Source organism: Oryctolagus cuniculus, chromosome 1 (genome assembly GCF_051225735.1).
Source record: "Oryctolagus cuniculus isolate XC-2025 breed Fujian yellow rabbit chromosome 1, ASM5122573v1, whole genome shotgun sequence".
NCBI classification, from domain to species: domain Eukaryota; kingdom Metazoa; phylum Chordata; class Mammalia; order Lagomorpha; family Leporidae; genus Oryctolagus; species Oryctolagus cuniculus.
In genome coordinates this window covers 63,758,092-63,772,026 of record NC_142867.1, presented here as the reverse complement: position 1 = coordinate 63,772,026, position 13,935 = coordinate 63,758,092, and the positions used below count along the sequence as shown (strand labels likewise).

General features: G+C 53.0%; 1 protein-coding gene across 5 annotated transcripts in view; it reads left to right on the top strand.

The window, feature by feature from the left end:
* Positions 1 to 13,935, top strand: part of CLPB (ClpB family mitochondrial disaggregase) — a 140,694-nt gene that overhangs the window by 113,042 nt on the left and 13,717 nt on the right. For all 5 annotated transcript variants that reach the window (XM_002708715.6, XM_008264387.5, XM_089330372.1 and 2 more), the window contains one exon: positions 7,925 to 8,039. In XM_002708715.6, coding sequence (XP_002708761.3) covers positions 7,925 to 8,039 — 115 coding nt within the window. The remainder of the gene's footprint in view (positions 1 to 7,924; positions 8,040 to 13,935) is intronic.

Here is a 13,935-nt window from a genome sequence, read left to right as displayed (position 1 = left end):
CCAGATGCATTAGTAAGGAGTTAGATTGGAAGCAGAGCAGGCAGGACTCAAACTAGCACTCTGATATGGGATGCCAGGAAGCAGTAGCTTAACCTGCCACAGCACCAGCCCCTGATGGCCTTCTTTTTGGTTTTTGTGTTTTTGGGTTTTTTTGTTTGTTTGTTTTTGAAAACTCCTTGATAGCCTACTGTATATACCAGTAGTTTCAAACTGATATCCACATTTTATTTTCCCATCCCAGAGTTTCTCAAAAATGTGAATTTAGTGCCTTGGGGGTGAGGACTCTCCAGCCACAGGCCCCTCATCCCCTGCCATATGATGTCCATCCTTATCACACTGCTGTTTCCACTTGGCCCAGAAGATGTTTGAATTATGATCCTATTGTGTATTTGGAATCTGCATTCTTCCACTTAGTTTCGTTGGTGGTTTTCCCACTTTAAAGTCCACAAGAGTAATTACTGCAGATCATTTGCCATCACTAACCTGAAGAACCTCTGTCCCTTTGATGGCCGGCATGCTTTTGTCCTCACTTCGGGTTCCCTTGGCTCCCATCTGGCTGGGGGTGAGGCAGACGCTCTTAGCTTTGATACTTGCAGGCGGACTCATGGCTTAGGAGGGACCCGCACCAAGAGGAGGCAGCCTGTGATCCCACACGAGGGCTTTGAATAGATGGGGAGTTTAATGCCTAACGCTTAGACTGCTTTCATGTCCTGACTGAGAGACGAAGGAGAGCTAGAAATATATCTCTGTGCACATGATGGCAGATAAAACAAAAATATGGGGCGCTATCCCGTGATGAATATTCAGCTGAGGGGGACGCACTCGTGCCAGCCTGCGTCTCCTCTCCCAGATCCTCATTCCGCCGAGACTCACGAGGAATTTATTGCTCATTTTAATCACACCCAGAGAATGAATTGGCAGGAATATTAGGCAGATAGGCCTATCCTATATATTTTATTTGCATATCCCAGTGACAGGATCACAAGCATATTTCCTATCTCTATAATTTTTCATTTGCTGCAGGGGGAGCTGGGGATGTGACGCTCCTCTGGGCCCGCATTCCAGGCTGTGCGCCTGGGTGCTCCCATCAGAGCTGAGCCCAGCCCTCCAGGAGAGGAAGAGGGTTGTGTTCTTCCTCCCTGCCTCGTTCAGCCTGTTCGCTGCTGCGCTTCTCATTATGTAGGGGACCTGCACTCTGCCTGGTGGCTCACATGAGCCGCACACTGTGCCAAGCATAACAGGGGCAAGCTTTCACTTTTTTTAAATTTTTTGTAACCTCTATAAACTTTTATTGAAGTATATGCATATAAGATGTGCATATCAGAAATACACAGTGCATTGTGTTTTCACAAGTTAACCACACATGATCAAGAAAGGGACCACTGGAACTGGCACTGTAGCACAGTAGGCTAAGCCTCCGCCTGTGGCACTGGCATCCTGTATAGGCACTGGTTTGTGTCCCAGCTCTCTGATGATGGCCTGGGAAAGCAGTGGAAGATGGACCACGTGCTTGGGCTCCTGCACCCACTTGGGAGACCTGGGAGAAGATCCTGGCTTCTGGCTCCTGGCTCCTGGCTTCAGATAGGCCTAGCTCCAGCTGTTTTGGCCATTTGGGAAGTGAATCAGCGGATGGAAGACCACTTTCTCTATCTCTCCCTCTCTTGTCTGTATCTCTGCCTCTAAAATAAATAAATAAAACCTTAAAAAAAAAAAAAAAAAGAAACCATTACCAGCACTTCAGCCACTACCCACCCCCAAAAGGGAAGCATTGTCCTGATATTTTTATATTTATTTTTATATAAGTCCAGAAATAATTCGATGGATTCTGGTAAGCCCTTCACCAGGATTCCCAACTGTTAATATTTGTCACATTTATTATTTTTATAGATGTAAATAATACTTAGATACAGTTTTCCTGAGTCATTTGAGAGTAAGTGAAACACATTTTATGCTCCTTTATTCCTAAATTTTTGTAAACTCCTCTCCAAAAAAAGAACATTTTCTTAGAGAACTTCAGTACAGTCATCAAAATCTGGGCATTAGTATTATTTTTAAAGATTTATTTTATTCGAAAGAGTTATGCAGAGAGAGAAGGAGAGACAGAGAGAGAGGTCTTCCATCCGCTGGTTCACTCCCCAATTGACCTCAACAGCTGGAGCTGCACCGATCCGAAGCCAGGAGCCAGGGAGCTTCCTCCAGGTCTCCCACACAGGTACAGGGGCCCAAGGACTTGGGCCATCTTCTACTGCTTTCCCAGGCCATAGCAGAGAGCTGGGTCAGAAGTGGAGCAGCCGGGACTCGAACTGGCACCCGTGTGGGATGCCGGCACTGCAGGCAGTGGCCCCACGTTAGTATTGATGTTAACTAAGATGTTACTCAGATTTCATCAGTTACCCCAGTAATTCTCTTTATAAGAAAGGAAGATTCCAGATCCTAAGTTGCATCCAGTTGTCATGTCTCTTTAGCCTCCTTTAATCTAGAACAACTGCTCAATCTTTCCATGTCGTTATGACCTTGACATTTTATCAAGCACAGCCTGTTAGTGGAATATCCCTCAGTTTGGATTTACCGAACATTTCCTTGTGATTCAGCTCAGATTGTGTATTCCTGACAAGAACACCCTCTGGTGTTTATTTTCAATAAGTTCACTAGGTAGCCTTAGGTAGAAACAGGGACACCATCTCCATGAGTGGACTCTGAACTCCCTAAAGGTAGGGCAGAGGTCTGACTTCCACATGTGAAGTGAAGGCTCTGGAGTCCAACCACAGGGGTTCGTGTTCTGTCTGTTACTCTACTTGAAATTAATCTGTGTGCAGTACGGATACCATCAGCTTCATAGGCCATGAGGATTAAAACAGCCGATTGCAGATCAGACAAGACCCAGCAATGGATATGAAAGCTAGTGAGTGGAAGCCTGAGGAGTGTCAAGGTCTGTTCCCTTGAGATACTTACTTAACCACAAAGGGGGAGATGATAGTGGAGGAAGCTGGCAGACACTTGTGACTGAGTGATCCAAGTTCCCATCGCCAGTTATGGGGTAGATTAGCATCAGGGACCCCCAAGCACTGCAATGCACAGAGAACAATACTAACTTATTTTCTCACTTTAGACACCTTTTACCCCTCTTAACCCTCTTTCACCAGTTTTATCTCTGGGTCAGTCCTGCTCTTTGCCAGGAGTGACATGGTCAGATTCCCATATTTCAAATATGGCTGTAGCCACAAAGAGAGCTTTGACTGAAGGGGAGGAGAACTGGATCAGGGACACTGAGTTCATAGTTCCCAAGTCTGATGGTGCTGACACCTGCTTTTTGTCCAGCCTTCCTCTCCAGGGATGCATCTGTGTGGGTGCCTGTCTCATCCCCCATCCTCATGTTCCCATCTTCTCTGCATCCCCCAGACTTCTTTATTGGACAGGGCTGCTCTATCACTAGTGCTCCTTCCCTGGGTGTCCCTCTCACTCTCCCACCCCCCATCCTCATCATTAACCCCTGGTCCCCTTTGTGGACCTCCCTACCCAATTCTGTCACCGTTTTAGGTTGTGGCTGAAGCTCTGACTGACATGGATTAGGATCTGAATCAGGCAGTCAGGAGTAGGGTGTGTATCTGCATCTGTGTCTGGGAGCAGCAGCCCCACATGAGGCAAACTGCAGCCTGCCATCGCTGCTCTTCCCCTTCCATACCTGCCTATCCTGGTCCCACCCAGGGTCTTTTTTTTTTTTTTAAAGATTATTTTATTTATTGAAAGGCAGAGTTAGAGGGAGAGTCAGAGAAAGAAGTCTTCCATCCACAGATTCACTTCCGATGTGGCTGCAACAGCCAGGGCTGGGTCAGGCCAAAGCCAGGAGCCCTATCTGGGTCTCCCATATGGGTGCAGGGACCCAAGGACTTTGGCCATCCTCTGCTGCTTTCCCAGGTGCATCAGCAGGGAGCTGTATTGGAAGTGGAACAGCCGAGACTCAAACCGGTGCCTGTGTACCATGCTGGCATTGCAAGTGGCAGCTTAACCCACTGTGCCATAACACTGGCCCCCGCCCAGTGTCTTATTTTGCCTACCCACCTCCTTCAGCCTAGCTGCTCTCACAGTGAACTCAGTGCTGGGTTCGTCCTCAGACCTGTGCCCTGAGGGATGCCCAACAGTCAGAATCTGGATGCCTGCCACATCCCTTCTCCTGGTAGCCCTCACTGAAGAGCCAGTCAGCCCAGACACCCTCCTCTGAGCAGAGTGAGCCCAGCTGGGCTTCGCCTCTGCCTCCCAGCCCTTTCCTGTAAATGCACTCACAGCCAGGAGGGGTGCCATATTAAATCAAGACTGATGGAAACCAGTGTCTGTGATTATCCAGCCAAGATGCAGCATGGGAAGCTGGTTGCTGCCAGCTCCAGGTGAGGGCTTCTGAAGTTAATTGCATGTGGCTTTTATTAAGATGACCATTCCCCGACTCCTGCTCTTCTGGGTGGCTCCTTCATGGTGCCTTTCTCAGGCCAGCCCCTCTGCTATTGCAGGCTGGGTTACTGCCCTGTCTTCCTCAGCAGAACCCCATCAAGGCAGAGCCTTGAGCTCAGTCCTGTATCCTTCCTCCCCATCTTCTCAAAGAGCCAGGACAGTAGGAGCCTACATTTATGGAGCCCTTATCAAACTCTTTCCCTCATCATTTTTTCTCCTTTCCCCAAGTAGAATGTATACAAACCATGAATTTTCCTTCTCTGGTTTCCTGTACTGGCTAGGCTTTGCAAGATATGGCTAATGGCTCAGGCTTTTAAAAATCTTTCATTCAGTCAACACATATCTTAGTACAGATGCTGTACTCAGCATTGGGTAAAGAACATGAAGCAGTAACTTTGAACCTGGTTCAGTCCAGTGTGCTGTATGTTTCTGTCAAGAGTCTAATCCATTTTCAGAGGATTTTCTGAATTATTGTAGATATTTGGGACTTCAGGTTGGGGAAAATCAGATGCACTCAGAAATTTAGGCCATAATTTGAGCCATATTTAAGACCACCACCTAGAAGCTTCTAAGGAACCAACCACCCTACCCCAGCCATCCTACTCATCCCCAGTAAAGTCAAGGGCCCTGCCTCTTGCCCAAGAAAGTAACAGGAATCTTATGAAACCTAAAATGATGGCACTGAAGAACACTGCAGGAGACAGAAATGTTTGCCTAGAGAGACATAGGGGGCCCCTGATAGTTGTACCCTAATCCATAAAGTGGAAAGAAAAGTCATGTTCAGCCTTCCCTGTGGCAAAAGGAGAGAGCAGGTTCTGTGGGACCCAACGGCCCAGTGAGTGGGAAGTACCTAGAGGTGGAATTCTCCTCCATGTAAGGAAAACTGAGATGTGAGCCATCTCCAGAGCCCAGTTGGTGTTGAAACTGTCCCCTGCAGAGCTCTGCTCCCTGGAGCAGGGAGCCTCAAGGGCCACTCTGCGGTGGAGGGGGCATCCTGTGGACCTGGCTCCTGACTTGAGGCCAGAGCAACTTTTTCTTTTATCTATGGAGTTCTGCCCATGATTAAATTAATTAGAGGGGTTCCAGTGCCCAGAACTCACTGGGTTAGGTGATCTGTTACCAAAATGTAGTACAGAAGGAGGGTAACATGGCAAAGGCTCAGTAAGGGCAAAGCATTTTGTTAGTCCTTGGAGTCACATGGGACCACCTGTTACACATGTGTGCACTTGCCTTGGGCCACAGTCTGCTGCACACTCGATGGCATTATCTCATTTCATCCTCGCCAGCGTCCCACAGGAGCCTTCAAGTGAAGTATGAGTGCTGTCCCTGTGGACTGACCACAGGTTGCTGGCTGGTGAGTAGGGAAGGTAAGGGCTGAACGCACATCTGTCTGAAGCAAAACTTCTCTCTGCTGCTCAGCCTGCCTTACCAAGACCCAAAAGGGGAGCCAGACTTCAGATGGGGAGTGACTGGGAATTAAACAAGACACTGTGCATCAAGTGCTGAGTAGAGTGCCAGGCACACAGCTGCCATTCCACAAACGGTAGTTCCCTTCCTTCGGTTAGCAGCATGTACTGACTACCCTGGGAGCCTGACCCTGTGCTGGTGCCAGAGCCACAGAGATGGAGGAAACATGGTCTTTGTAACTAATACCCATGGTTGAGTAAAGAAAGACAATCAAGAAGTTAGGCACTCCAGAGGTCCAGGGGCTGGGGCCAGCACAGAGCCCTCCCGCAGGCTCCACAGACAGTGCCACATTCAAAGGGTGGATACCATGGCACTGAGAGATTGCTGTGTATAAAGAAGACTTTTTTAAAAAGATTAATTTTATATTTGAAAGGCAGAGTTAGAGGAGGGGAGAGAAATAGATCTTCCATCTGTTGGTTCACTCCCCAAATGATTGCAATGGCCAGGACTGGGCTAGGCCAAAGCCAGGAGCTTCTTCCGGGTCTCCCACCTGGGTGCAGGGGCCCAAGCACTTTGGGCCATCTTCCCCTGCTTTCCCAGGCCATTAACAGGGAGCTGGATCAGAAGTGGAGCAGCCAGGACTCGAACCTGCACCCATATGGGATGCCAGCATTGCAGGCAGCGGATCAACCCATTAGGCCACAACGCCGGCCCCTAGAGAAGACTAGTGTGGAGTACAGTGTGAGCAAAGGCCCAGAGGTCAGAATACTCTGAGACCCCTCACTGAGGGGAGGGCGGAAACCAACTCAACAAGTCCTTGCAAGCCAGCTTCCCCTTCAGGCTCCTTGCATCGCCTGCCCTCCTGCAGGCTGGCACTGCCCCAGCCAGCGTGTGCTCGTCTCACCATCAGATAGCTCTCTGGCCCAGTGGACCCGAGTGCTGAGTGGGGCTTGGTGGGCAGGGAGGAGGAAGAGGCAGATATATGGCTGGAGTCGGCTGAGCCAGGTGATGTATGTGGCGCCTGAGGGAGCTACACAGTGGCACTGTGGATTCCAGCCGGCAAGCGTCGCTCCACTGGGATTGGCGCCGACTTATTGCTCCATATGAAACCCCGGGACTGATGGGAGCTTTCAGTTACAGACTGATAGCAACAGCCAAAATTGGATTGTTTGCTATTTATTTTTTTTAACTTCTGTCAAGGTCACTACCGTAACAGGAAAACACTGCCCAAGCAGCAGGTATTTTTCATCCACTCTGCCTGCAAGAGCAATCTGCAGCTGCAACTTTTGTGACAGGGCCTTACTTGACGCCTCTGTTTCTAGAAAGATGTCCATGTCACAGAGGCCTGGGGAAAGGAGCCTCCCAAAGACATGGTCTTCCCTTCCCAGTCCACAGTCTGCTTCCTTTGTCATGCCCACCCCAGCTCCTGACCTCCATAAATGCTTGACCATCAGACCCCTGCCTTTCCCCTCCCTCCTCTTCTCCAGACCATCCACAGCTCCCTGCCCAGGCCTCCAGAGTCTTCAGGCCCTGTCTCCCAGGAAGCCCCAGTCCCAGGGCTGCACCTTCAGTGCTTTTCTCTTCTGTGCCCGTGTACCTCCCTCTGAACTGTCTCCTCTGAATTCAGTGTTGCAAACATTCACCAGATGCCCCAGCTGTGCTGGGAGCAGCAAGGAGGAAAAGATGCGGCCTGCCCTCAGGGAGCTCCTCAGTGTTGGAGGACAGACGCACAGCAAGCTTGTTGCAGGTAGTTGTGTTTTTAGTGAAAGGCACAGTCCTGGAGATGAGCTCTGAAACCTAAGGGAAAAGGCTGGTTCTTGGGTATTTGTGGTATTTGTGTGCAAGCCCTGCCTCGCGGCCTCCTCACTGGGTGCTCCCCAGGGGTAAGGCCTGGCACCCCTTCCTCACAGCGTGACCAAGGGCTGGACCAGCCGCAGTGGGCCAGGGAGCCAGAGCTGTGCAGCAGGACCCTTGAGCCCCAAACCTGTGTTTCTGCCTAGAGTTGCAGGATAGAAGGGAACTGGGGTCCCACCGGGCCTGGCACCCCTGAGCCATTTGCCCTCTCTGCCCACAGTACCAGGAGAAGCAGCGAAAGCGTGAGGCTGAGGAGCGGCGCCGCTTCCCCCTGGAGCAGCGACTGAGAGAGCACATCATTGGCCAGGAGAGCGCCATCACCACCGTGGGTGCCGGTGAGTACATGGGCGCCCGGCAGTGCCAGGAAGGGCCGGCCAGCAGCTTCTCTGCTGCCGTGTGCCGTCCACCTGCTGTCACGGCCTGGAAGAGAGGTGCGCTTGTGATGTTAACATTCATAGAGTTCTGCCTGTGTGCCAGGCGTCAGGGTAAGCTCCGCATACCCTGGGTCATTTAATCCTGACGGCCACCTTATGAGGGTGGGCCCATCAAATCCCTGCTTTACGGATGAAGATGCTGGCACGTGAACACTGGTACGTGACACTTACGTAATTTGCTCAAGGCTGTTTAGAACTTAGCCGACCTTCGTCTAGTCACTGCCCCTGCTGAAAGAACTGTGACCGGAGTGGGGCTTGGGGGTGGGGAGGGTGTGAGTTGTCCGTCACTAGTAAGGCAGCCGTAGAAGCAGCCCTAGAATTGTGTCTCTGTCTGCCAGGCCAGGGCCTCTCCATCACTTCAGTGTCGTTTGTCAGCAGCAGACCCAGTTTGAAGCAGAACCCCTGGGCCACTTCTGGGTACTTCTCCACCCTTAGAACTTAATTCCATTCTTTGACCCCCAGGAGCCAGGCTGCCCTTTCGTGTAGCCCTAATCTAATGGGGCTCTGCTAACGTCAGTGGATGCACCTGTGCTCTCCACTTCTGCTGATGCCTCCCTGGGGTGTTGTCACACTGCTGGGTGAGGAAAGAGGAGCCCCGGGCCAGGCTGAGACAGGTCTCCCCCAAGGCCCTGTTTCTTCAGGCGTGGTCTTTAGACCAGCCGCATTAGTGTCCTCTGGGCACTGGTGAGAAGTCAGAGCTCGGGCCTCCCCCAGCAGCTGTGGAATCACAAACTCCAGGTTCTGTGTTCTAGCAGCCCTTTCCAACAACTCTGACACCCGGCTGAGGGTTAAAAACCACTGCCCCAAGATGTCTGGCTCAGCCCAGCAGCTGTGGGGACGCACCAGGTTCTTCTCACTGAGAAGAGCCATGGGGCTGAGAGTATGGCTGTTCCCCTGGGACGTTCTGGGCCCTGGGATACCCATTAGAGAAATGCCAGTGTCCACCCCACAACACACCAGGCCCAGCCTGATCTCCATCATCCACATAGAGGGATTGCGAGCCCTCATCAGGGGCCTGACCCCGACAGCAGATAAAAGAAGTCCACAGACCAGGCTGCCTCCCCAGCAAGCGACAGTCTGCCTCGGCATACACAGGAGCCTCATCCAGGCCAGCTTTGAATACGCAGGGCCATACTGCTCAGACGCAGATCACAGCAGGCTGACTGTGTGGTGTGGGTATGAACAGCCACCCACACTCCTTTGCCACAGCTGTGTCTGAGGTGGAGGGAGGGGAGACAGGGCGCTCTCACGGTTTGGGAGGAAAGGAGAAGCCCACAGGACAGACAGAGCACCTGGGTGCAGGTCTGAGAAAGCATCTGTGGCTGAAGCCTCGTGTGCTCTCGGGCCAGGGCCTTGGCCGCCATCATGGTGCTGTCCCTTCCTGGCAGGCTGCTGGCTGCCCTCAGACCTCTCACTTCTCACCAGCTCTCAAGTCTGTCCCTTGATGGGATGCACACCAGAAGTAGGCTCTGCGGGGGCCACTGAGATAGGACACGTGAGGCCAGCTTGGGCTCACAACAGACCTGCCACTTGTCAGCTCTGCCACCTGCCCTCCTCCCTCGGCTGCTTTGAGCATGAGTTTCCTCGCATATGCAGTGAAGCACTAAATCCTAGACTGACTAAATCTAAAAGCACGTGCTCTTCCTGTGTGTGCCAGACAGCAAGTCCCTGTCCTCACAGTGTTTGTGAGGTCAAGCCCACAGCTCTCGCCTTGAACCTAGGACTGTTCCCTACTCCCAGCCCCAGCTCACCCTGCTGCTGGCCCCGGGCTGACCTCTGAGGCATCCCCTGCTCTCTCCCCTCGCTGTTGGCCCAGGGCAGGTGTTTCCCTGCCCACCTCCCTGAGCTGTCAGAGTGCACCCTCAGTGCTTCCTTCTGCCACCTGAGAGCTCTCGAGGAAGGCCCTGTGCCTTGTACTTCGCTGTGGGCCAGTGACCCTGGAGAAGACAGGAGGGCCCTTGGAGCCTGGATTGTGGAGTGCTTCCACTTGTAGGGCAGCGGCTGTGCGCCCACCCTGCTGAGCAGCGCTGCAGCTCGGGTACTCTTGACGTTCAGAATCACAGTCAGTCCCTGGGTCAGCTACCCGTGGCTCTGGACCCAGGCCTGAGGTACTCCCTGGGTCAGCATTTGTGGTAGGCGGGCAACACCTGGGATCTCAAGATCTCAGAACTGAAGCAGACACAGGAGAGTGGTACGGGACTAGAGGCTGGGCAGGCCTCCACAGGTCCGTTAAGTTAGTGTCAGACGTGTGCTAGGACTGGTTGGAAGGAGCCTGGCACCCCATGGGTGCCATGAGGATGGGCAGCCAGAGAAGTGCCGCAGAATGAATTGATTTGATAAATGGCCATTTATTACCCTCACGAATTGGCTGAAACCAATTTCGGTCACATCAACCCCTGGTAAGTGCTGGGATATTGATTTGTGCAAAGTAATACAGTGAATTTATCAGTGTGATCCCCAGCTGCAGGGCCTCTAGCAAGGCCGGCGCTCAGTTACCGCCTTACAAATGGAGGAGATAAAGTACCAGCCCCACAGCCCAGGCCCCACGGCCTCTCGGTCTGCTAGGGTCATCAGAGCCCAAGCAGAGCCAGCCCACACGCCACATACCACACACCAGAGCCTGGGTGCTGAAAGGAAGGCTCTCCTTCCAGAGTCCGCCGCTGGTCACGGGGAAGGCAGAATGCCTACCTGTCGGGCAGACCACCTCCATCCTCCCTGGAGAAGAGCCAGCTGTCTCTCTTGAGCACATGGGGAACTAGGCTACCTCCTGTGTTCTTGGCCACCAGTCAGTGTCTCCGAATTAGAAGAGCAGACATTTCTTTGATCCCTCCCTTTCCCCTTAGCCCCTACTAGCATCAGGTGTCAAGTTCTGTCAGTCAACTGGTTCTCAAACCTGGCCTCTCCCCTTCGCTCCCAATGCCACTACCCCAGCTCAGCACATCAGTATCTCTTGTCTGAACCACAGCAGTGACCTTCTTGCTGGCCCTTCCGCCTCCTTTCCTTCCCCTGAAATCAGTTCTCACCACCACCAGGAGTGATCTTTAAAAAGCACGAATCTAACCGTGCCTGTCCTGCCTACACCCACCGCGTGGTCTCGCTGCCCTAACCTGGCCCTGCAGCCGCTGGCCGGCTCTGTCCTGCTCGCAGCAGCCTGCCCTGCCTCCCACACACGCAGTGGCAGTCCCCTCCCTGCGCTCGCCACTGCCGCCCTCGCCGCTGGCAGTTCTTTCTCTCCTGGCCCATCTCCACACTGGCTGGTTTCTCACTTGGCCTCGCCTTGCTTAGTTCAGGAGCAGTTGACTGTGAACTCCTTGGGGACAGATACCAAGACTTAATCATTTGTTTGGTGTTTTTTTTTTTTTCACCCCAATTCCTGGCCCTGATTAGGTGCTTAATGCAGTTTGTCGAATTAATTGATGTGGAACGGCCCCTCGCCCATCTCTGATGTGCTCTGAGGAGAGGGGAAGAGCTGTAGCACCTGCCTGCCAGCAGCTCACAAGCATGATGGGAATGCGTCTGTACTCCCTGATCTGTGACAGGGAGCAGCCATTCCCCACACAGGTCATTCCCACACACCTGACAGCCTGCTGGAGCTCCCTGCGACCCCCAGCCACTGTACCTGGTCACAGTGGGCCCTGTGAAGCCCCTGCACCTCCTTGGGGAGGCCCTACCACCGTGGCCGCTCTCCTGTTCCCAGCTGCAGCCCGGGTCACGGCAGGGCTTATATTTCTTGCTTCGCTTCCCTCAGCAACCCCTCACAAAACATAAGCTCCTCGAGTTGTGCACTTCCCTGGGCGCCCTCTGAGGCCAGGTGTCTGATCGGAGAGGTGCACGCAGGTCAGCCCTGAGCTGTGGAGTGGCAGTGATGAGCTCACAACACAGCTCGCACTCCGCTGGCCGCCTGCTGTCCCAGGCGCTCCGCTGGGATTCAGGGCTCTTTCTCTGGGCTTCCTGTGATCACTTCAACACCGCACCTACCTCATGGTACCAACCATGTTTGTAGATCCTCCTCACTCCAAGGCCAGGAAATACCCTCATCAGCTCTGTCCCCCAGGGTTGAGCACATGGGTGCCTGGAAGGTTGGTGAACCCAAAACGATGAAGTCTGAACTCATTTTGACATTGCTGATAGGCGCTTTGACAACGCTTAGCTGTGGGAGTGCCGTTGAAGGCCTGCTCCTCCAAGGAGGTGCCACAGCCTGAAACAAGACTGTTCCCAGCTTTGGTCTCAGCCCACTGAGACTCTCCAGAACCTTGAGCTGCGCATAGGCAAAGGATGGGGTGGGGGGACAGCTCTCAGCTGTCCCTGGTTTCGCACACACTGAGTGTCCTGTTGTACCTCCACCTGCCCAGCAGTCTGCCCCTCGTCCTCAGGTATAGGCATCAGCTGGGTACAGATAAGTCTTCCCAGACTTCTCAGTGCACCTGTCCACTTTGCACCCCGAGATTTCCCAGCAGCACGCACTTTGGGCGCCCTGCACCTGGCACACAGCTTGTTTGATGAACAGATGCCTGAGGCTCCCTGGAAAGGGGTTCAGTAACCACCTGGAGTGCCAAGAGACGCTTGAGGCCAGCCTCCTCCTGTCTGGTGTAAAATGGGAGATGAAATACCTGTTCTTCCTTCCTGAGGTTCTATAGAGATCAAGAAATCATTCCTTTGGTCAGCAATTCTTAAATCTTTGCTGGGCTCCCCACAGAGGTCCCTCTGCCCCCTTGATGTGTGAGCCTCGACAGGTGGAAGCCCTCTTCACTGCACCTCTCTGAGCCCAGAGACGGAACCAGCTTCTCAGGATCACCAGGACCTGTGACATAGCCTGGCCAGTGACTGCTGCCACTCTGGCTGCCATCATTTGGAGTTCGACTATTCCACCCTTGCAACTTCCAAAAAGGTTTCATAACCTTTTTAAGCTTCCCATTTTATTGATGAAGAAACTGAGGCTCTAAAGGAATGAGTGTTTTACTTAAAGTCAGTCAACTAGTAAGTGACAGAGGTAGGATTCCCGGCTAGATCCTGTACTCCTCCCCTCTCCACTGTCCCACTCAGTCGATGAACACGTACCCAGAGTTGATGGAGTGGGTGTGGCATGGCGGAGTTCATGGGAGTTCTGTAGTCCAGTAGTGACAGGCGCGGACAGGAGAGGACTCTTGTGAGGGACGGAACACCAGCAAGGCAGGTCCTGCACAGCATGTGAGGAGGCAGAGGGGCCTGGCTGGAGCTTATAGACAAGGGGACCAGCCAGGGAAGGGCCATGCTGCCCGTGCACAAAACCCTGACACTGCCAGTCAGGGACAGGGCTCCTGAGGCCCACATATTAAATGGCTGAGTGAGCCAGACTGGAAGACTGCAGAGGAAACATTTTCCTGGGGAGGCCAGGGTACGAGCAGGTACAGGGGCAGCAGAGGGCCTGTGGGGAGAGCGGACTGCCTTCCCTGAGCTCCTGAAGTGCCAGCTCGGAGTTGCACTCAGTGCCCAGCATCTCCTTGAGCAGGTTACCTAGCTTCTTCGTTCATAGTTCTTCCTCTGTACAGTGGAATCGAGTTCCCTGGCCTGCTCACCTCACGTGATCACGACGAGGCAGAGGTGCCTTACAGACTGTGAAGCGCTAGCCGCGTAAGCTGTGCTTTTGCTGGTCCACAGTGAGCCCTGACTCTGGACGTTCCACACAGGCCCATCCAGGTCTCTGCCCAGCCTCCCTGGGCAGAATCCTCCAGGCTCCCAGCCTTGGTCCTCAGGCCCCTGCCAGCCACACACACGGGGGCTCGCCTTCCCCAGTCCCCCAGTCTATCTTGGCTACTTC